At 53.2% G+C, this 22300-nt stretch overlaps 2 protein-coding genes across 11 annotated transcripts in view; one reads left to right on the top strand and one right to left on the bottom strand.

The window, feature by feature from the left end:
* The window catches only part of PPIP5K1 (diphosphoinositol pentakisphosphate kinase 1), a 45883-nt gene extending 31828 nt beyond the window's left edge, over positions 1-14055 (top strand). For 3 of the 8 annotated variants that reach the window (XM_065641380.1, XM_065641383.1, XM_065641382.1), the window contains 4 exons: positions 3809-3988; positions 10409-10546; positions 10971-11084; positions 12309-14055. In XM_065641380.1, the coding sequence (XP_065497452.1) occupies positions 3809-3988; positions 10409-10546; positions 10971-11084; positions 12309-12997 (1121 nt within the window). In that variant the 3' untranslated portion in view covers positions 12998-14055. Of the gene's footprint in view, positions 1-1324; positions 1388-3766; positions 3989-10408; positions 10547-10970; positions 11085-12308 lie in introns of all 8 variants that reach the window. The other 5 variants (XM_065641384.1, XM_065641385.1, XM_065641387.1 and 2 more) reach the window with 4 other exon arrangements.
* Positions 14056-17408: 3353 nt separating this feature from the next.
* The window catches only part of MAP1A (microtubule associated protein 1A), a 59066-nt gene continuing 54174 nt past the window's right edge, over positions 17409-22300 (bottom strand). For all 3 annotated transcript variants that reach the window (XM_065642227.1, XM_065642229.1, XM_065642228.1), the window contains 2 exons: positions 21592-21824; positions 17409-20667 (listed from right to left, as the gene is read on the bottom strand). In XM_065642227.1, the coding sequence (XP_065498299.1) occupies positions 20512-20667; positions 21592-21824 (389 nt within the window). In that variant the 3' untranslated portion in view covers positions 17409-20511. The remainder of the gene's footprint in view (positions 20668-21591; positions 21825-22300) is intronic.

Genomic DNA, 22300 nt, shown 5'->3' on the forward strand with positions numbered 1-22300 from the left:
GGAGAGGACTGAGGAACACTCAGTGGAGAGTTGTGTCCCAGCGGCGGGCGGAGGGAAGGGCCTCTGGGGGCTGTGGTTTGCAGGTGGCTGGTGTGAAGCCAGGGGTGCAGCGAGCTGTGGTCAGCACCGTTAAACTGATGTGCTGTAAATGGGGAACGCGGGCTGCAGCGGAGACGTCCCCAGCTGGCTGCAGCTCCAGGACTCCGACACTTGCAAGGGGTTACATGCGTAGGGGAGATTGTCGTGCTCTGTTAAGCTGGCAAAGAAAATGGCAGCAAGTTTGGAAGCTGGTTTAAATACGTTATTTGGCCAAGTCAGTGGATGCAGCTAAAGAAGCACAATGGTGTGTGGAGCGTAGATGGACACGTGTCTCCTGACCTCAGTGCAGAAGGATGGGTGTACAGACCCTGTTGACCAGGCAGAGCAGACGCATGGAATAGGAAAGAGACATAAAAGCGTTTCTAATATTTCCTGAAAGTTCCTAAATAGCAGCAAAATGTATGATTGGCTGGGGTCTCACACCAAATCCTGCAGATGTTCTGATCTAGGCCATTCTTTCACGTGATAGCTGAGGACTTTCCAGAGTGGGAATAAACTGAAGTTGTCAGCCTTTTTTTTTTTTTTTTTGGTGTACATGGAGACTAATCCATGTCTTTGAAAGCTCATCTGTGTGCACCCCATTAGATGCACAGAATTTGTCCTTGCATTGTCTGTCTGATGTGTGATTTCTAAGGGAGGGCTTGGCCTGGGGCTTGGCCAGGAGAGGCCCAAGGGCCATTCTGCAGGTGTATCCCCAAACCTCTTCTGCACTGAAACTCTTTGAGCAACTGAGCTGTAGAGGCGTATCTGCATGGGTCTTCTGGTTGTTCCCTAGTTGCTAGCTGATTTAGCTTTAAACGCATAAATAGCTCAGTTTAGCTTGCATTAGGAGGATGTTCTGAGCTGTGCTTCCCTGTCCGGGGCTGTGCTTGTCCCGGGCAGCGGTGGGTCTGGGCGCTGTGTGCGCTGCTGCTGGGCCCGTGCGGCTGCGAGCGTGGCCGGGCTGCATCCTGCGTGGGCCGCGCTGGGGCTGTGCTCCGGGTGGACGGGGTTGGTGGGAGGTGTGAGGCGCTCTCTGTGACCGTGAGCGTGGGCCAGGTCCCCGCAGTGCCAGGGCAGCAGGAGCCGAGAGGTCTGGTCAGACTGGGGTGCGATGGCCGTGCCGCGGGAGCCGCTGTCGTGGGGTGAAGAAGGTGAACACGGAAGAGCAGCCGCAAGCGTATGAAGGTCGGAGGATCCTCAGAAGCAGGCTGTTAACTGAGATGATCTGTTTTTATTTCCTCAGAGCTCTTGTCTATGCCAGCCGTAAAACGATTTTCTGTGTCGTTTGCAAAGCATCCGACTAATGGTACGTTTGCTTCCTTGATTTGACGTTTCCTCACACTTCTAACCCCATGCTCACGTTCAGTTCTCTCTGCACGTATTCTCCTCTCAGCCTTCTCGTGGTTTTTTTGTGTCTGTGTATCTGGTGTCCAAACGTGCTTCACCTTCCCCCATTGTCTCGTTGTGACTAACTTGTTCATTCACCCTCTGTTCCTGCTCAGTGGCTCCTCTGCTGTCCCCCAAGGCGTTTGTGTCCCAGGTGGAAAAGCAAGAGCAGTGGCTCTGTGAATGGACTCCCAAAGCAGCCTTTAATTCCCTCCTGATGCTGAGGCCTTCTTCATGCTCCTCTGAGGGGGCGGGGTTGGGGGAGAATACCGTTGGATTTGGGGGGCGCAGATATCCACTCCATGTTCTGTAAGAGCATCAGCAGCTTAGTCCTCAGTTTCTACGATGTAGGTTCGCAGGACCAAGAGAGGGGTCACCTGGCAGAGCACAGTCTGCGGTGGCAGGGGCGGCGCTCGCCGCGTTCCTCTGTGCGTGGTGTTCCTCAGCACAGGTGTCTTAGCAGCGGGGGTAACCTCATGGCTTCTGATCTGCAGACCTGTCTGAGGGTGGTCCCCCGGTTCTCCCAGCGTGGTGGTTGCAGGAGCAGGCTCACCATTCCTGCAGATGGGATGGTGTCTGCAGAACTTTCGCTCACCTGCTGTTGGTGACCATGCTGGCTGGACCTGCCGCCTCCCGGAGGCAGAGGGGACGGGCGCCAGCCACCCAGGGCGGTGTCACCTGCTTCACTCCTCTCGTGGCACAGCTATGAAGAGGCTCGGTGAGGAAGGGCATCTGACAGTGCTTCTGTTGACTTGCTGTCTCTGCTTCATGGCTTCATGTTGCTGCTAACCTAACACCCAAACTGTGAGTCTTCTGAGCTTAAAGAGCATTTGCTCTGTGGTAGCAGATGCCTTGAACTAGTGTTTATTATCTAAGTCTTGCACAGAAACTTTTGAAAAGGTTTGTGTTCCAGCACCACTCCTTCCTGCTGTTGAGACAAGTTAGAACCAAAGCAGATCACTGAAAAAAACGTCAGGTTAAGTATTTCTGTCTTATGTGATCAAGGCTGCTTCTGCAATCTTGTTGCTTGGTAAATATGAAGAAATTGTGACCTGCATGATCTGCAAGATGAGAGTTGTTCAGAAGACTGTTATGAAGACCAAAGTTTTGGGAAAGATGAAAGGGGAAAGGACAGCTAAATGTGGCTTTATTGTTTCAAATATCTGAAGGGAACCTGTGTTTGCTCAGTTTTATTTTTCCCAGAGTGGCCAACTGCTTGATTTGTTTGTGTGTCTGGATACCATCTGAGCTCACGTGGTGTATGTCAGCAGGATGTGTCCTTCTATCTTGCCAGCAAAACTTGTACCAAGCACCAGTCTTTCCTAAGCCACACTGTAAAGCAGCTGCCCCTACCCCAAATACAATGAAGTGAAACTGGGCATTGGGTTTTTCCCAAGAACCCAATGAATATTTCTAACGGCAAAGCACTCCTTAATCAAGAAAACAAAGGCAGAGGTCCAGTAGGTGTGAGCTTGAAGTCAGACATATTTGGTCTAGGCTTGGCACTGGTTTTAGCAGGAAGGATGTTTAGCCACATGGACCGCTCACCTGAGGATGCAAATGCTATTCAGAGCTCTGAATCTGGATTTTGTTCCTGAAGAGCTGCCTCTGTGGTGAAATGGGATGGGTGAACCAGAGCAGTGGCCAAGCACAGCGTCAGGCCAGATGCTTTATGCCCGGTCTCGTGAGTGTGGGGAGCCTGACGTGAGTCCCGAGGCTGTGTACGTGGAGAAGACGTGGCTGCGTGCTCGTGTCTTGTCTGCCATGCGAGGATATCGCAGAAGATTGCACAGAGTGGGGAGGTCAGCACCTCCGTGCCCCTCTGCTCTGCCACACTCTCAGGCAAACCCCAATGTCCCAGTGTCCCTTTCACAGCCTCCTGTCACTTGATGCTGGCTCGTTTCTCTCTTCCGTGTGCCAAGGTGCTGGCCACGCTGGGATGCAGGGCTCGAGTGCTGTTGGCAGTCTGGATTTCTTGTCTTGGCTGCGGGAGGGTGAATGCGGGCCTGACCTTCTTATCTAGGCAAACCTGAACTGTATTGGACTTGGAACACAGCCTAAAATGTCTTCTCTTGTCAGAGTTTCCCCCAGGTGAAAGCTTGGGGCTGCCCCTGCGCCCAGCTGTGTTTGAGAGGCTGCGCCGGGGCGGCTGTTCGGCTGCGCTGGGCTCTGCAGAGCAGGGGAATTCCCGACCTCGCTGCGGGAGCGATTGGGCTTCCCGCTGTGGTCGGGTCTTCCCCACCCTGCAGCCCTGGCGCTGGCAGCTCCATCCCCACATCTCCTCCGTTTCTCTCCCCAGCTGCATCTGCCCCTCTCACTCTCTGTGGCCCCTTTTCTCCAGATGCATTTGAGCACCACCACGTTGCCCAGTTGCTGCGGCGCTTTTCCTCTGACTGTGCCACCAGCCGGAACGTCGCTCTGGATGCCGCTCTAGCCCATCACCTCCAGCAGTGCTCCTACCACCTGCGTCTCTTCAGGAGCTGGCTGATCTCAGGGCAGGATGACTTGGAGTGTCTTTACGGTACTGCACGCTGCAGCTGCCTCGGTCCCCTGCTCCTGTAGCTGAGCAGGGGCCACTGTCTGCTTGAGAATGCAAAGTATGCTTTGCTTCTAAAAAGGAAAGCGTTTCCCTCACCGCATCCCTTGAAGCTGCGGGCTGCTGCAGCAAGCTGTGTGGGCTGTTGCATCCGGCAGCTTTGCAGCCTTAGGCAGTGCCTTTCCACGTGGAGCTGGTGCTCTCCGTGTGGCTGTAACCGCGCTCTTCCATCTTGGGCAGTTTTTTGTTGCCTCCTTCCTCTAGCCAGGGTGAGCTCTTGAGCTTCCCTCAGGGTGGGTGCCGAGCTCCGGTGCGATGCCCCGCTGAACGACACCCCTGCACAGGTCTCAGCGGGTGCTGCAAGATATCCCCTTATCAACAGAGATCCAAAGTGACCAGTGAGAGTGTGGGAAGCAAGGAAATTCAGGAGGTGCCACGGCTGATCACACACAGGGTGAACATGCTGTAGAAATTTTGGGGAAGTGAGTGCTTGTGGGACTGTGTTGTTTCTAGAGAAAGCGGGTAGGACAGGGCAGAGCCAAGCTGCTGTGTGGCTGCATTGCATGGTATCTGTTCTGCCTCCGGGACCTCCGCGGCGTGTCCTGCCTGCTGGGGAGGGGTAGGTGATTTCAGCATTGAATCTAGATGTAATCAGTCAAAGCTTGCTACAGTTTCTCTGGTATTTGTCAGCCTCTGGCACAGATGATCTGATGCACTGAGGTCTCGGTGCTGGCTAGCCCGGCTGGCTGTTCACGGGTACCTGGCACCACAGGCCCTGCTTGGTGCATGCGGCTTGCTGAGCTGTGTGCTGTGATGCATGGACCTCCTTCCTCATCCAGACCCATGGCTGGAAGGGGCAGAGACAGTTTAGCTTTTCATGTAGTGAAGCAACAGGATCAAGCATTTTTAGAGCCCAGAAAAGAGAATTTTTATTACACAGTCTGTTTTTTCTTGATATGGCCCTTTCTGTCAAGTAGGCAAGTTGGAGGTGGCAGTTACTTCTCATATATAATTAGGACAATCCTTGGTCTCCTAGCAACAAATACGAAAGCGGAGCAAAATTGCTTGGAGGGAAGAGGTGCTGGAACGCAGCAGACTGCTCCAGAGCCAAGGCTGAGCTTCCCCTGCTGCAGATCTCGCACCTCCTGTGAGCTCTGGCAGGGAGAGGAGATGAACTTTGGTGCTTTGGGCAGCAATACACCAAATATTGCAGCGTGGTGCTGGGCTGTGCAGCCTGCCCTGATGCAGCCGGGCGTTCGGGTTACGTACCTCAGCACCGCAGCCTTCCTGGGTGGAAATCCGATCTCTGCAAGCAGTGAGTTCTTTCTTGCTGTTTTCTCAGCCTATCGTCAAGCCCACAATTAATTAGCATATTTGGAATTCCTGCTGGGTTTCTTCTTGCAGCAGATGTTTCTCCAGTCTCTGTAGCTGCCAGCCCTGCTTCCCCCCTTGTGAAAACTACATACTCCTACCCTCTCCTTCTTGGCTTTCACCCACACTTCTGTCCACACAAAACACAAATTGAAAGATAGAATCAGGGAGTAAAAAGTAAGCAGTAAGCATCTGTAGTTGGAAAGATCAGTGGTGGAGCCCTGAAGCAATCTGTCTGGGAACCTGCGCTTATCTGTGTGTTCACAGCTGCAGGAAAGGAGAGTGTGAAGTTCTTGTGGGTAAACGAATTGCAGTGGTGCTGAAGCCAAAGGTCAGCTGTGAAGAAACAGCAAATGACCCGATGACGATGAGTGGGCAGTAAAACAGCAGGTGATGCTCAGTGTAAATAAATTTAAATGACAAGGGAAACAGCCCCACATTCATAAAACAGTGGACACTGATCTGACCCTCACCACTTGGGACAATGAGCAAAGGTAGAAATTTGCAGTCTGGGAGGATGTTTGTGATGGTGGTGGGAGAGGGGTGGTGGGGACCCACAGTTCTGTGTCTGTTCCAGCACAGGAACCGGGAGGTTTGAGCACAGGCAGCTTCAGACAAGACGTGGTTTTTCTGTGCAGAGTGAAACTCCTCACCACGGTACGTGGGGCTGTCAGGAGCAAAACTGAGCTTGAGAGGAGACTCTGGAATATGGGGAGACCTGTCAGGCTCGGGGCAGTTCTGAGCCGCAGATCACGGGTTGGGCAGTCACCACGTGCTGTCTCGTGTCCCTTCATCCGCGGGTGGGGGGGCTGAGCGGGACAGAGCTGCGGGCTGACGGCACGGGCTTAAACTTGAGAAGGGTGGTGAGCAAAAATCTGAGTTCACGTATGTGTTGTGTGCATATGTAAACACATCCAAACATAGAGGTCACAGCTAGAGAGCTGAGTTGTAACTCTGCAACTTCTGCTCACCAAATTGTGTGGAATCATGTTTAGAACACTCAAGCAAAAATATAATACACAAAAAGGCTTGCTTTGGGCCAGAGAGACTTCTTACCTGAGTCTTCTTGGCCTCTGTCTTTGGCTGGCAGCAGCTTGGCTGCTTTCCACTTGCCAGCCTGCTGCAGCAGCAGGTCCGTTCTCTCTTTTAACAAGCCGGCTCTGCTAATAGAGACACTCGCTGTAGTTGGGGCCTCAGCTCAGTCTCGGTAAAGCTGAGGAATGTGCCATTTGGACCACTTGAAGGCTACTCCTTGTCATGCCACCAGCCAGGAACTCTGCTGGCTCCCGGCGGGTCTGACTGACCAGCTCTGAGCAACAATCACACCAGCACCTGTGTCATTCCAGGGGCTGTATGTGTTCCGTATAAATTCACTTTTCCCAACTAGGATTACACAGTCAGCTTTCTTGTCTCTCTGGGACATACATAGAGTTTAGGAAACTTTGTGTTACCTTGATGCAAATTAGATGTTTCCTCTTAATGAAATGGTATTGATTGTCTCTTGAGGGTTTACACTGGGACGTCTCCTGCAGTAATCAAGATGATGTAGATGAATTCAAGGTCTTGTTTTCTCCCTTGTTTTTCCCTTTTCCCAGTAGAAAAATCTGCTCAGTTTAGTTCTACTGCTAACACCTTTGGCTGAATTTTCTTTCAGACCTCAGAGTAGCTGAAGGAGAAATAGCTAAAAGGGTGCAGGTACCCGTTACACCTGCAGTGAAGGAGCGCTGGGGTAGCACTGTGCGCAGGGCTCACTCAGATCTGTCATGTATTTGCTTGGCATTCAAGCCATGTAATCATAAAGTGAGTGTGGGCTGTTTCAGAATTCTTCGTTGTGTAGTCTGGGTAAAAGGTGGCACTTCTGTCTTTCTTTGAGGTCATCTGCCAAGAGGCAGCTGTTCCCGAGAGCTGTGTCTGTGTGTTCCTCCTCCCAGCAGCCCGGGATTCTCTGGCTCCGATGGAGGTGTGAGACAGGTGCAGGTTTGCATTTGCTTTATGTGGCATAGTGTGCTAGATGATCTCTGCAAAAGAGTCCTTATACCCAAATCACCTTCTCAGTGCTCTCATGAAGTGTTGTGTGCCGGTACCAGGCACGTCTGAAACAGTCTTGTTCCATGGGGGAGTCGCTCCCTCCGTGGATGTCTGGAAGTCTTCTCCATAAGCTGGGGTTCCACCGAGCAGACTGTGCAGCAAAGTGTGGACGTGCCAGGAATGTGGAGCTCAGGGAAAAGAGCTCAGACTGGGCCCTGGTTAACTCCGATGTACAGGTGGCCCTTCAGCTTTGGCACCGGCGCGCCCAGCCGGGTCAGACAGGACTTTAATCCTCAGCCGGACGGTACCACCGGTGCCGTCCCCTGCAGAACGGCTCTTCAGGCAGCTCTGTTCTCTCTGCTCTGCGCCAGGATGCTGCTGCATTATTGATTCAGAGTGGAGATGCCCCTGTAGCTGCTCCCTCACATCACTGCAGTCTCCTTGCACATCCAAAATAATGCACATTCCTCTGCCTTGTTTATCTTAAGGTTTTTTTCCCCATAACCAAATCTTGTGTTCTTTATTCTAACAGATGGTTTCTTCCTGTTTTACTGAACAAAAGTTTTTGAGAAATAACCACACTGTACTCCTTGCCTGGAGAAGGTGGCAGTTGACGCTGGGGTTCATTTTTAGCTCCTGTGCCCTGCAGCCCCACCACGTGCCTGTCCCTGTGGAGGAGGCAGGTTGTCCTCTGCACCCCCAGTGCAGCCACTGTCGTCAAACCTGAATGAAACCACAAATGAAACTTGTTCCTCCCTGGGCTGCTGTTTGATACAAAAATGAATGGAATTCTGTCTAACTTCTTGTGCCATGTTCCGCATCACAGACTCCTGCGCTGCAGCCCCAGGAGGAGTTTGGGGAAGCATCAGTAGCTGAGCGGTCGGCACTGGGTGCCTGTCAGGCTGGAAACGTTCCTGTGGTTTGCACTCGTGCTTGATTTTTGTGGCCCTTTCCCTAAGATGTCAGGTCTCTGCTCAGTGTGTGTGGTGCAGCAGCGGTACAGAAGCAGCTGCTGCCGTACACTTGGGGACGACGGGCCGTGGCAGCGGTTTCTGCTTTGGCTCTGCCGCGCTGGCACAGCCGGTGTGGGCGCGAGGCTGCTGGTGTCGGCCGCCCCGCAGCAGCCACGCCGGTCGGGGAGCCGTGCAGGGCAGTGGGCTGCCGTGCACAAAGGAGAGGGATTCCCTGGAAACAGTAGTGCTTCACCTTGAGAAGGGAAACTTTTGCCTTTTTCTCTACTTGCTTGAGACCAGTTAAGTGACACGGTGCTGGGCAGAGCTGTGCAGGCAGGCTTTTGGCACTTGGGGATATAGGGGTGACATTTCACGTCAGCAGCATTGTCAGTGTTCCATGCTTCCTTTAATGCTGGGCCTTTCATTTCTTCTTTTTATTAGAGGAGTGCCCAAGTGCTCAGATCCCCATCAATGCCTCCAGGGTATCTTGTAACCACGTTGCTTTGCCTATGTTATATTCAAACTTCTTCTGTTTTTCTTTGGAGACCCCAATAGCTGAGCCAACCTTGGCCAGTCTTTAAACCAGATTCTGTTATGAAATTACATGAGCCTCACACTGTGCTGCTCCACAACCATCTCCATGTGACTGTTCATTAAGTCTTGCCCTCACCCTTTTCCTCTAGCGCTGAGTCCCAGGATGCCTATGAGAAAGTAACGAACAGATACTTTTCCTTATTCAGCACTTCCACTCTGAGGCCTTCTCAGCAAGGGACAGCAGAGTATTGTTCCAGTGTCTTGCATTCTTTTGTCCTAGCCTAGGATTTGTTATCCTTCACGTCTTGAATCTGTGTCTGTCGGCTGCTGTGGTGCAGGTAACCTCTCCAGAGGGTCTTCTCTCGGTAGCTGTTCTGGCAGCATGTCTCTGCAGCGCTGCGCACTGGTGGTGCTCTGGTCTGCAGCCTCCTCACACTGCATGTTCACTCCAAATACCCTCTGCTGGTTCATGCTCCTTGCAGAGCTGGGTTAGGTGAGCGGGTCAGAGCAGAGACTGTCTCGGAGGCGACTGGAACCATGACCACGCTTAGCAGCTAATCCAGGTGCTGTCAGGCTGCAGGGATGGCTGCCAGCCTGCAGCGTGCTGGGCTGCAGTCCTCATACAGCAGCGCATCAAGGGCTGTTGTACCTTTTGCATTTCAAAATAATTTTCCTTCTCTGTACAAACAAACCCAATTCCTTCCCAGGGTCTTTCTGAGCCCCTTGGAAGGAGCTGGGGAGTCACAGAATGGGGAGCCTGAGCTTAAGCAGTTGAGAGGCCTTTGAACTCAAGAGGTGCAGTGCAGGAGCCCTCGTTCCCACGTGCCCAGAGACTCACTTGTTTCTTCCTTGCTCCTCTGACAGTTTCAGGCTGACTTGGTGCCACGAAGTGTTGCCAAGCTTGGATGAAGAGGAAGATACTCTGCCATAATATTCTGCTGTCTTGAGTAGCAAAGAATTTATTGTGAATGGTTGTGACTCAGCTTAGCTCTGAGCAAGTGTCTGCTAAATGTTGAGATACCTATTTCACTAATTCTGGGTTTGCTGGCAGTGAAGTCTTGTTAAGGGGACAAATAATTCAGACTGTTCCCCAGCCCATCAGGCTGACGGGCGGCGTGGGCTGTGTCCAGGCTGGGCTGGTGCTCCTGGGGCGGTTCTTTGTGGAAATTCTGTTGACTTCACGCAAATTCTGTTTAGTTTCTGTGAAGTGCGGGGCCGAGGTCTCCATCATAACCATATATTTTAGCAAATGGTTCCAGGCTTTGCAGCAAACATGGCTGCTGCTCAGTACGTTTCCTCCTCCTCCCCTCCTCTGCGTGTGCCTGGGTGCTTGCTTTCAGGTCTGTTATTGCATGTGGTTGCCTAGTGGTAAATTTCTTGGTCTAGAAGAGGTGACCCTAGGCCTGAGTGTGGCTGTCGTTTGATTCCCAGACTGCCCAGCTCCTTCAGCCATGAGTGGTCTTGCATGGATTTAGGCTGCTGTTAGCTCTATTCATTTTCTGATTGGGTTTCTTTCCAGGTTTTGAAGGCTGTTCCATGGTTCCTACCATTTATCCCCTGGAGACTCTGCACAACTCCCTCTCTCTGCGCCAGGTCAACGAGTTCCTGACAGCCATGTGCAGGAGCTGCAGTGAGTCGCACGTCCAGTCCACCGCAGGTACTGGTGAGGTGGGCTCGTCTCTGGTCAGCCAGGGCAGCGGGGAGACTGGGAGACCTTTTGGGATGGTCTCGGGGATAGATCAACCTGACACGACTGGCAGTAGATGCAGTCTCTGAAACCTGTTCCAGGGTGTTCTAGCCCAGGAATGAGCTGTGGGATCCAGCTCAGAGCCATTCTGGGCCACTTACTTGAGAGACAAGTAATTGGTCAGATTTGCCTGTAGCTGATGGGTTCAGTGACGTGGATACAAACTCCAGCCTGGGAAGTCATAACCTCAGATTCCCAGGCGCCGAGGGACAGGCCCGGCTCTGAATTTGTGCTGTTCTCGTGCTCTTCCCGGAGCGCCTGCTGGGTTATGAGCAATTCCTTTGTGTCTGTCTGAGCATTACTGATCTGTGCTTGTTTTTTATTTTTCTTGAAGCTTTGTTTGATTCAATGATTGGAAGCCAGATACCAGGAGACCCCTTTATGTCCCAGCGAATCCTGTCGTCATCATCTTTGCCTTTGCGCCAGCGTTCAGATAAACCCCCTTGGTGTGAGTGTGCTCCCTTCTTGATGGGGTGGGTGTGATGGTGAGGGGGGGAATGGGGCCAAATGATGGAAGCCAAGTTTTGGTGCTCAGGGTTTCTATGCTCTGCCCTTGAAGGAACAGAAACAGAAAGGGGAAATAGGTAAAAGGGAAAGTAGCCATATGCCCTGTGAAAAAGCTTCCAAGGAAAGATGCAAAATGGAACTCTGAAGTACTGTATATCCTGGGGACATATACTGTTGGGTGGATGCTGTCTCTCCAGACATCCTCTGCTTTGTGCACAAGGACACAAAAGGCCCGAGTGCACTCCATTTTCATCTCAGGTTTTGTGATTCTCCATGACACATGGCCCACTCAGTGCTGGCATGTGGAAGTGCCTTCCTTTCCTAACCAGCCATGCACATGTCTCACCCAGCACTCCAGGTGATGATGTAGTTCTTCGCTTACATACTTCTGTGCAGCCCCTGGGCCTCACTTGTCATAGTCATTGCAGAGCTGGTAACTGTGAGTCCCCTTTGCAGAGCTGCCTGGCGCTCCAAGGGGAGAAGATTAGCTAAGAGCTGCACAGCACATACCTTAACACCAGCCAAGGTGCTGCGGAAAGAGAAGTGCTGCTGTTCTGGCTGCGCACCCTGTGCCAGGAGCAGCGTGTGTCAGTGCGGGCAGCGCGGTCAGGGAGCTGGGCTGACTGACAACCATTGTTTCATCGTCCCCCTTTATTGGATTAGATATAATCTAGATCTGTTCTCTGGTTTTGCTCATTGTACACTGTAAGACAAGAATAAACATTAGTGGAGATGCAATATTTCTTCTTGCAGTGGTGACTCTAGCTCAGCATTCAGGGATTGTGTGTCAGGAACCACAATGAGCAAAGTTGAAGCTGAGAATGTTCCATAACAATGAAGGAATGAAAGAAGCTGCTTTTCAGCTCAAAGTTCAACTTCACATTTTACATTTTGCTCTACAATGGCAATAGAATCCCCTCTCGGCTATATGCCAGCTTAGCACTGTATGAGAAGATATAAGTGTGGTGTTTGTCTTGGGTGTTCCTCAGCTGAGCTGCAGAAACACACCCAAGAGCAGCTTCAAGCCCCTGCCGGGTTGCATGGCTTGTAGACGACCCTCACTTGTTGATTGTAGAACTGCGGGACTGCAACAGCTTGGATCTGCCCAGGCTTTGGGCTGGGGTAACACTAGCTAAACGTTTAAGACTTTTCTTCCTCTTTGCAGACAGCAGTGGACCCTCCAGCACCGTCTCCAGTGCAGGGCCATCCTCTCCAACCTCTGTGGACAACTGCGCTCGTTTCAGCTTCGCTGAGAAACTTTCTGTCAGTCCGCCCAAAAGCGAGGAGCAGCTGAGCAGCCAGTGCCCCGAGCACGGGGACCGGCAGCCTGCAGGCAGAGGGCTCGACGTGGAGCTGCGGCTGTCAGGGTTGTCAGTGGCAGAGTCGAGTGCCCCAGAGACCCTGGCCTGGAGCAGCGGCCCAGAGCCAGGCAGCGTCCCGGAGCTGTGCGAGAAGGAGCTGGTGGAGCAGGACTCCGACCCGGAGAAGAGTGTGGTGGAGCTGGATGAAGAAGAATCAGATGGGGAAATGTTAGAGCCACGTGACACCGGGAACCCAAAGTGTGGTGCAGGGTCTGATCCAGGGCTAGCTGGGGAGAGAGCGAAGCCAGGTGAGGGGCACAGAGAGGGAGTAACTGGCCTGGATCCGTCAGGGCTGCCCGAGGAGATCTTTGCGCCCTGCAAAGAGGAGCTGCTGGAAGAGAGGTTGGACCCGGAGCACACGGGCAGGGAGCTGCTGGGGGACAGTGCTGCGTCAGGCCAGCTTCTGTCTGCTCACCCAGGCCAGGGGCAGCCGCTGCCTCCGGAGGAGCGTGTGGAGCAGCAGCAGCCGTGTGGGGAGGATCAGCAGAACTAGCAGCTCACTGCAGCACACTGCGAGCGCTTCTGGCCCGGCGGCAGCCGGCTCCCCGCACACACCTCATGCAGCTGGCTGTCCGCACGCGAGCTGCGACCAAGGCCAAAGGACTCTGGGGTGTGAAGGGGTCTGCTCTGCTCTTTGCCATTCGGCAAGAGGCAGTGCCCCATCTGCCTTGTTAAACGAAGAACACCTGGAGTCCTGATACTGGCACGGCGGCTCCGTGGGGCAGGGCCATGGGGCTGCGCTGGTCTCCCCAGGTCTGTGTGCTCGCTGGGACAGCAGAGGATGAGGACAGGTACAGCCTGGGCTTTGTGGGGTAAGTCAAAGGAGACAGATGCTCCCTTGAGATTTTTTGGCCCATAGTCTTCAGAGAAAGGCATTCTGGGCCCAGAGTAATCAAATCCACCACAACCACCAACCTCTTCTCTGCTCCTTCCTTCTTCCTCTCTCAATTCCCAGCACTGGCCACCAAAATCAGGTCCAGAGAGTCCATGGCAGGAAGACCAGGAGAAGCAGAAAGCATTTGAATGAGTGTGGGAAGGAAAGTAATGAAGGGATCAGGTGTGAGACTGCTACTTGCAAGAAAACATCTCTTTGGCATGGATTTGAATGTTCTCCTGCTGGGCTGGGGCAGGCAGGGGCCCGGAGATCCAGCCTGGGAGAGGTGGGCAGGGAGGACACACACGGGTTTTTTTCTAGTCCCCAAGGGTCAGACAGGGTACAGCTCTGAAGTCTTGGTGACAGAAATTAAAAGAAACTGCTATTTGAACAAATCAGGATTATTAGAAACCAATAAGGAGAAATCTTTATTATATATAAAAGGAAAAGTATTTAATACATATTTATGTAAATGACTTGTGAGCACAAGCCTGAGGGCAAGATTGGCAGGGCTGTCGGTGCTGCATGCCGCGTGCAGGCCGGGCTCTGCCTCCCGCGCCTCGGTACCTAGGGACAAGTCTGCGTGTTTGTCCGTAGCTAGGATCTGTGTTTTTGTGAAGCTGTGCCCAAAGATCTCCGCACTGTGTTGTGATGATGTGTGTTCACAGTAAATCTATGCTGTGGGTCCAGCGTCTCTGTGTCTGATGCTGATTTGCGCAGCAGCGTGCAGGTGCCCAGGACAGCAGGTCCTGCCTGTTCGCCGTCCTGGAACAGGAGCTGTGGCTGAACTCCCAACCGAAGCGAGTGCACAGGCTGGGGCTTTGCTCAAGGTCAGACACCTCTTTTTTCCTCCACAGAAGAGGTGGTCATACTGGCGAAGACATCCTGGCTTCCCAGACCCCTGAGTGGTTTGTGGTAGAACAAAGATGCTGGGGCAGCGTGTTCAGCTCCTTTCACTTGCTCCACACCTTCTTGTCACTTCCAAGCACATCCTGGTGCCGTGTCCTCTTCCTTGTGCCTGGTAATCCCCAGCTGCCAGCTTGGGTGTTTGAGAAAGGTTGCGTTGACCCGCACTGAGAATGTGGCGGTGGCACAGCCGCCTCCAGCGTGGGACCGTGCCGGGGAGCCTGGCCCCGTGCCGCGGCGCCTGGCCCTGTGCCGCGGCTGTGCCAGCGCCCGGCGCCGTGGCTGTGCTGGCCCCCACGGCTGTATGCTGGGCTCTGGCACGGGGCCTGCCTGCGGCTGTTTGTCCACAGCCCTGCCCTGGAGACCTGGACAAACAGACAGCCCGGCTGGTGCCCCTGCACTGCCCTGAGAGCTGGCTGCGGGAGCACAGCGGCCAGAGCAGCACCGGACCCAGTCGTGCCCCTCGGGCAATGCCCACAGCCCCGATTCCCTGTCCTGCCCGTGTCCCCGATCCCCCGTCCTGCCCGCACCCTCCGGGGCCCGAGGCTCCTGCCACCTCCAGCACCGCCACAGGGTCACGAGGGGCTGGGCACACGAGCTGAGTCTCCTGCCTGTTGGGGCAGCATCCGGCTCTGCCCTGCGCAGCGGAGGCCGGGGCCCAGGCTGGGACAGGCGGGTGCTGCGCTGGCCCCAGTGTCAGCCTCCACAGGCCGTCACTGCCGGCCGGGACACGGCTCCTCCCGCGGTGCAGCAGGACACGGAGCAGAGTCCTGCGGGGTGAGGGCCTGGCTGTGGCTGCCGGGGGAGCCCCCGGGGCACTTGGCAGTCGGGAGCCCTTTCCCTTTCCCACAAAGTAGCTTCTGGCCGCAGTGTCCTGTGCTCCCCGGGCTGGGGACAAGTGCCACCGCGGCACTGCCCGGGGGCGGCTGCTGCAGGACGCGCCACATCAGGTGGGCACAAAGGTGGCCTTTCTGGCGGGGACGGCTGAGTGCTGCAGTAGTTGAATTCCTGGGTAGCCGCTGCCTCTCACAAGAACCACTGTTGTTTCTAATGTTCCCCCATCTTCAGCCCATTTCTTCACCTGAAATGAACAGGGAATGGTGCTCAGGGAGCAGCTTGCAGCTCTGTCGCTGCAGCTCAGTGAGAGATCAGGCCCAGGAGAGAGGCCAGAGGGTTTTGTCGTGATGAAAAATAGAAACCTCCATATCCCTAAACTGAGAATATTTCTACAAATTCTAATTAGCATCTGAGTTTGACTTCTGAATGTATCTTTTGGTTGCTGGAGTCGTCTAGCCAGAAATTGTCTGACTGCATTGGTACTTTTCATACCAATAATTCTGTGAGGTTTTTTTCTCCAGATAGTTTGTAGGATCAGAGGGGTTCCTGCATCACAGGGACAGCAGAATCAAACACCCCCAAGCTCACGGGCAGGTGTCGTCCCACAGGAGCCCGGCACGGTTGGGCTGTTTGCAGTTGTGCAAGAGCCGGTTCTCGTCTGTGCTTTCATCCACGGGCAGGCCACCAAGGGACCGTGCTCTTTATTTTAAAAGAGCTGCTTAATAGCTGCCTCTGGTGAGAAGTTTGTGGTCTTTCATCATGCTGTGGCACTTCTAAATGCACACCTGTAGAGGGTGTAAAATCTGAGCACTGACCATCTGCTCTTATGCAGTGTCTTTACTGTGTTTTTCTTGGCTTAGCAGCAGCAATTAATGACAAAGCCCTTTCCAAACACAAGGGTGGTGTAAGGAGGCACTGTGAGTCACAAAGGAGGGAAAAAAAGGACAGTTGCACAATTTTTTGATACAATGGCAGGAGCCAATATTTTTGGCTTGATCCTGCCAGAGCCAGTTTTGGCTCCTCAAATCGGTGCTGATGCATAAGCTGCACTTTCAAATGCTTTTGGGCTGCTTCAGTGGTGATATGCACACGCGGCTGCTGCATGGTCCTGCGTCTCTGGCTGGTGCAGCCAAAAGCTTTACTTATAGTAGCTGGGATAGTTTGGCTCAAGCTTGTCAAATCCCTGGCAGATGCAGCAAAGCAAAACTCTTTTCCTGATTTGTTGTCACTGTGTGCAATGGGAAAGTGGTACAGAGAACTGTGTCCAGGCTGTGTGGCAGAACAGGCAGAAAGTACCAGCTGTCAATACCAAGCAGCCGGAGTGTGGCCATGTCGTGTGTGGGCTGTGAAAGTATCAGCAAGTACCAAAGTCCTGGGAGCCGGAGCAGCTGTCAGGCCGTCCGGTGTCTGTGGGCTTTGGGCCGCTGGCGTGGTGGGTCGCGGCAGCCCTGGTGACTGAAACAAGAGCAGCCTCAGTGTAGCTGCTCCTGTCCTGGACGCTCCTCTGGCTCAGCAGTTTGCAGATACTGAAGGAGCTGACTGTGGGATGTTGTTGCCTTACTGGGTCCTGTCGTTTACTTATCTGTTCTGGTTTCTCAGAGCCGTGCCACTTCCCCATGATTTACTAACCTTTATCTCCCCAAGTCCTATGCATATATACAAAATAAAGTGACTCCCTCTTCAGAGGTCGGTACGGAGCTCTGCAGAGTATGAGAGCCCGATGCCACGGCAGGGACGGGCAGCGCGTGGTGGCCGCGGTGGGCCGGTCCCTCGGGGTCACTGCCGGGCGGCTCCTGGCCGAGCACGGCAGCGTCTCCCTCCCGTGGGACCAGAGACGTGTCGGGTTGGAGGGGCGGCAGCAGCTCTGGCCAGGGCTGCCGTCCCGAGGAGGCCACGGTGGCAAGAGCGAGTCTGGACTGTGAGGAACGGCGGCGTGGGCAGGACGGGCCGTGCCGGCTCCCCACCAGGACATCGGGGCCGCGTCCCCACCAGGACCCTTGGCCAGTGGTGCCAGGGACCAAAAGTTCCTCCAGAAGGGAGGCAGCTGGAACCGTGAATCAGCTGGCCGGGACCAAGGGGGTGTCCAGGTGGGCTCTGTGCCCCCAGTGTGCCCATCCCGTCCCCAGGGTCGCAGGTTTCAGCAGCTGTGGTGACGTGCGGGTGGGCGGCAGAGCCATCGCAGGCCGCACGTGTCAGTGCCGGAGGGCGGTTCGGTGGGTAGCGGTGCTGCCTGCAGCACAGACCCGCTCCAAGAACAACTGGAAACAGCTGGAAGTGTTATTGTTCGCAATTAATGTGGCTTTATTAATGTGTTGGGCTCCTCTCTTGACAGCAGTTAGTTACAGAGTGTTTCACATGGAAATGGGCAAAAGGACAGAACTCAAGGAACTAAGTTCAAATAGAAACATGATGCTGAAGAAAAGAATCAGGGCTCTGTTCTTGAAACATTTAGCAGAGAAGAAGCTAGGAGCTCAAGTTGCCATTTCAATACAGGTAAGACGTTCACTTCTTTAATTATAGGTTTAAAATAGTATTTTGTACCTATTACATAAAGGAAGATTATGCGTTGTTGCCTACATGCAGAAACAAGCAAAAGCAGAGTATAACTGTTACTCTCTATAGTGCTGTATTACCTCTGGCTCTGGATGGGTCTGCTGGCTCCTGCAGGCTAAGCAGGGTCAGACTCTTTACAAATTGGCATTTTTACAAGTAGTTTTTTAAGATGGAGGGTCAGTGGGGAGGGGAAGGAGGATGAGGGGAGGAAGACAAAGAGGGAGGGAAAGAAGCTGAAGGCAGAACAGACTGCCACAAAAGACTGAAAATAAAGTGTGGAGCCCAGAGGACAGGGAAGCAGAGTGGTGTAGACGAACTGTCCAAGCAGCGGGCGGAGGGCAGGTGTGGGGGGAACGCGCCAGCAACCGCGCTCCCGCCCGGGGGACGCAGGCACCTTGCAAAGCCTCACTATGACTGCTGCTTAGTCAGAATTGCTTCAAGTTTAAAACTGAGAAAACATTCATGTGTGGGTCTATCTAAAGTTAGTGCATTAGCTTTTACACCCAGCCACGCGCAGGGGTCGGCCCAGGCAGCGCGGTCACGTCTGCTCTGCTGGGTCTGGCGTCCGGCACCCGCTGCAGCGCCGGGGCCGCAGGAGCAGCTGTTCCTGCTGCCATCGCTGGCAAGGCCAACATCCAGGGATGCTGACCCCACCGGGCTGCAGAGGACATTTACTCTTCTGGCAGACACACCGCGATTCTGTGGTTAGAATGAATGCAGCACAGGGCAGGGATTTGCTAAATCCCTGAGCAAGCCCACATGCTCTGAACAAGGGCTGGCTGCTCCTGGGGGAGGGCTGAGAGCCTCAGGCTTTTGTCCTGCAGCTGCTGGGTTTAGACACAGCCCCACAGGCTGCAAGCACAGACCCCTTTTTGCTGCCAGCAAGTTCTCTATGGTCTTTTTATGTTATTGTTTAAATTGCAGCATGTAAGTACTTGTACTGAGAAACCTCTGAATGGACACTAAGAGCACATGGTATCATGTTAACATGTATAAATTAAATATTAAATCCAAACAAAAAGCAGCTTAACATCAAAAAATAAATATATAAATTAAATGCAAAATAAACCGTTTCCCTAGAAACTTGATTTTAGTCCTAGGAGCAGGTTTCTTAGCAGCATTTTTTTAACGTCAGCTGCCAGAAAATGAGCACTGAGACAGAAGCGCCCGAGGCAAGCACAACAGAGGGTCCTGGATGCTTATTACGGAGTCAGACCTTGGCTAGGTGCCAAGCGCAGCGGGTGACACAGCAGATGGAAATACCTTTGAGTTGTATGTCAAGCCTTGCAGCATTGCTTTCTGTCTCATCTCTCCTTCCCCAGAGCACGTCCTGCTGCCGCTGTCTTAGAGGAAGATAAAAGCCATGGTTGTAATCAGACCCTCTCAGCTGTGGCACCTGGGCTGCTCCACAGCTCCAGCCCGCGGCTGGATGGGGTTTGTGGCCGAGGGGGCTCGGGTGGCTGCCGGCAGCAATGCTACGCTCACGTTGTGCAACCACGCTCCGGCCGGGACCGAGGAGACGCGCCCACAAGGTGCCAGCGCTGGGCTGCAAGAGTCTGCGTGTCCTGGCCATGGGTGCGGAGGAACTAAGAGCAACTACGCTTACTAAACTACTTTTCCTCAGTGTTTTCGGAAGGAGGTTCTCTTTCCTTAGACCACAAGTTCTGTTCCCCGCATCCTGGACACTTCGGGGGACAACAAAAAGACCGACTATAGCTACGGGGCCTGGCCCGCTGGCACACGGCAGCGAGGAGGCTGCTGCTGCTTGCAGAGCCGGCTCCCAGCAGCTGCGCCGGCCAGACGCTCCCATCGGGCACACGGGTTCCTCAGCTGCCGTACCACAACCCTCCAGAAAGCCTTTGGTGTACAAGGACAGGGAGGTTCCTCGTACGTCTCAGGCCAAGAGTGGCCAGGGTTGTTTCAGCCCTTCTGCTTTGGAGGGGGCTGCGGTTGTGCGTTTGGACACTCCTTGTGTGTGACTTTTCAGGCAACAGCCCCTCTGTGCCTCCTCCTGTCACACTGCTGATGTGCCACAGTCAGTTGGCCACTGTGTGCAAAGCTCAGGTTAGCAGATTAGGAATGTGCTCTTTGTAGCAAAGAACAACAGGCTGAACCCTCCCCTCTCACCGCTGCTCCCAAACAAACACGTTCTTCATCGCAGCTCCTGGAGCACACTGAGCAAGTGTTGCAGGATGCCAGAACCAAATACTCAGGACAGAAACCTGCAGAGCTGGCAAATGGTGCTCCTGCCTTGTTGAAGTACAGGTCCCCTTGCTCAGAACATGGCCTGTATGTTCAGGATGGGCGATGGAAGAAGGACCTTCACTGTCATGTTGCAGTGGAAGGGTTTTGCCTTCCCTCCTCTCCTAGGTGCATTTTCTTTGCAAATTAGTTTTTTTCTCTGTCCTCCCTGCCCCCCATGCGCTGTCTACATGCAGCAGCAGCACTTCAGCCCTCACCAGAAAGATGAGGTTCATGGTGCTGCAATTTAAATGGCAAGGCAGCCAGGAAGAGAAGGGAACAAGCTCTCACAGCAGCGAGGCAGCCAAGATAGTCTACAGAAACTGTACAGGCAGCAGAAAAAAGCAGGGAAAGTGGAAGTGCCCCTGGCCTGCAACTGCTCTTGCACAAACTCGTAGCTCAGTCCAGAATATTACAGAGCCCTGCACTTCTTTCTCATGGCATCCAGTGCTGAGCTAGATGGATACCCGATTGCCTGACAAATGGGAACCATGTAGAGGACTAAACCAGAGAAGAACTGGACTGTGATTAGATGGTGTCTCTGATGTTGCATCGGTGATTGGAGAGTCAATGGATGAACGCAAAGTGTGGGAGATCTAGAATTCAATCTTACAGGCTGGAAAAGATTCATCCTGCATCACAACAGTGCTGCTGCTTGCCAGTACCATGATGTTTAGCTCCTGCTGTTTCTCATGGGTCTGCTGGTACCATTCTCGTGTCACCTCCGTATCATGTGTTGGGATCAATGTCACCTGGGAAAAGAAAGCAGCAAGGATGATTGTCTGAGAACGACTGCAGTGACAAACGCCCATAGGAGCTGAGGCTAAAATTTCCCATTAATTCTGGAACACTGTACCCTTGGTACTGCTTGTTCTATTTAATGTCTTTCAGATGTCAGGTTCTCTAGGGCAGAGCTGGTGCTTTATTTTCTGCAGCAGCCGCACAATGGCTCTCTGAGGCGGCTGCAGGCTGGCAGCACTGACAGCACCGTGATGAAAATGCTGCAGTGCAGGGGGGAGCATCTCTGTGGAGCTCCAGAAACAGCGCAGAAAGATCTCTCAGTGCGAAAAAGAACAATGCTGAGAGTGTTGCTGTTAATGGCCTGATATTAGACTTTATGTGCCTATTGACCTACTGTGCAGCTCAGGGACCTTGAAATCTGAAATGCTTAATCTGAAAGAACATAAACACTTTCTTGTGCCTGTCTTCAGAAACATGCCCACCCAGGATGTCCTGCAAACCCACCTAAGCAAGAACTACAGGTAAGAACACTGGTTTAAAAGCACTAATAAAAAGCTGCTATCAGAAAGATCTTCAGTGACCAAGGATAGCGACAAATGCTACTGGGTGTGGGACACTGTGATGAAAATTCAGCCTGCGATGGTGCTTGTTTTCGCTTGAGGATAGGCTCGTCCTGCAGCAGGGGAGGAGCACATGATCTCTAGATGCTCCCTCCCCTCAGGAGAATGTGGAAAGGAGGACATATCTGCCTCCGCTCACACCATGATGCATGTGTCCTCCTCCTCATGGGTACAAAGCGTGCAGAGCAGGACATGCCCAGTACCATATTCTTCTTCTCGGTGTTCTCCCTCTGGGTCTGTTTGTGACACACACTGTCCCCTCAGCACCCGTGACACAGGGAGCATCACACGCCCCTTGGCATTCCGGTCACCTACCTGCAGGTTCTCCCCCCACTGAGACTTCCCTTCCAGGAGCGCGTCCAGCACTGCACGGCTCGGCTCTCCGTTGGCTGCATCATTCCCACTCACAACATAATATGATGCTCGAACCCGCTTGAAGAACTCCGGATCTGTGTTCTTTCCACTGCAGTGGTTGGGGATGTAAGCCAAGTCCACATAGACGGGTGGACCCACGGGCACAGGCAAACTGCTCTTGGGACTATTGGAAGCTTTGGAAAAAAGAAACCAGAGGCTATCAAACCCTTCTGGAAAAGACAAACACTGAAGCAAACACTGAAGGACTTGAATTACAGCAAAGTTTCTCCCTGCAGCAGCAAAGTGAAGCTTTATCCAGGCTCTGCTGCTCAGAGCTGACGTGGGTGCAGTTCTGGCAGTGCTGTCACAGCGCTTGGGAGGGAAAGGGAGCTCTGCCATCCTTTGGGGACAGACTGGAAGGATTTAGGCTTGGAAGCCTTTCCTGGAGAAGGGAATCAAAAATCTCCATTATTAGCTTTTGCAGAGTTGTCATCCCAATCAATATTGAGTCCTGATTTTAGTTGTTTAATAACCTACATTTGCTAAAAAAACCTGTTCTGATGGTCTTTATGTGCTGCCTTAGGGTACTACAGTAGTCTTTCTGGAAGCTCCATCCTGGCTTTCTGCCATCCCCGTGGATCGCCGCTTTTCCAAGGACTGTGGTGGTCTT

This window comes from Caloenas nicobarica, chromosome 10 (assembly GCF_036013445.1).
Source record: "Caloenas nicobarica isolate bCalNic1 chromosome 10, bCalNic1.hap1, whole genome shotgun sequence".
Lineage (NCBI taxonomy): Eukaryota > Metazoa > Chordata > Aves > Columbiformes > Columbidae > Caloenas > Caloenas nicobarica.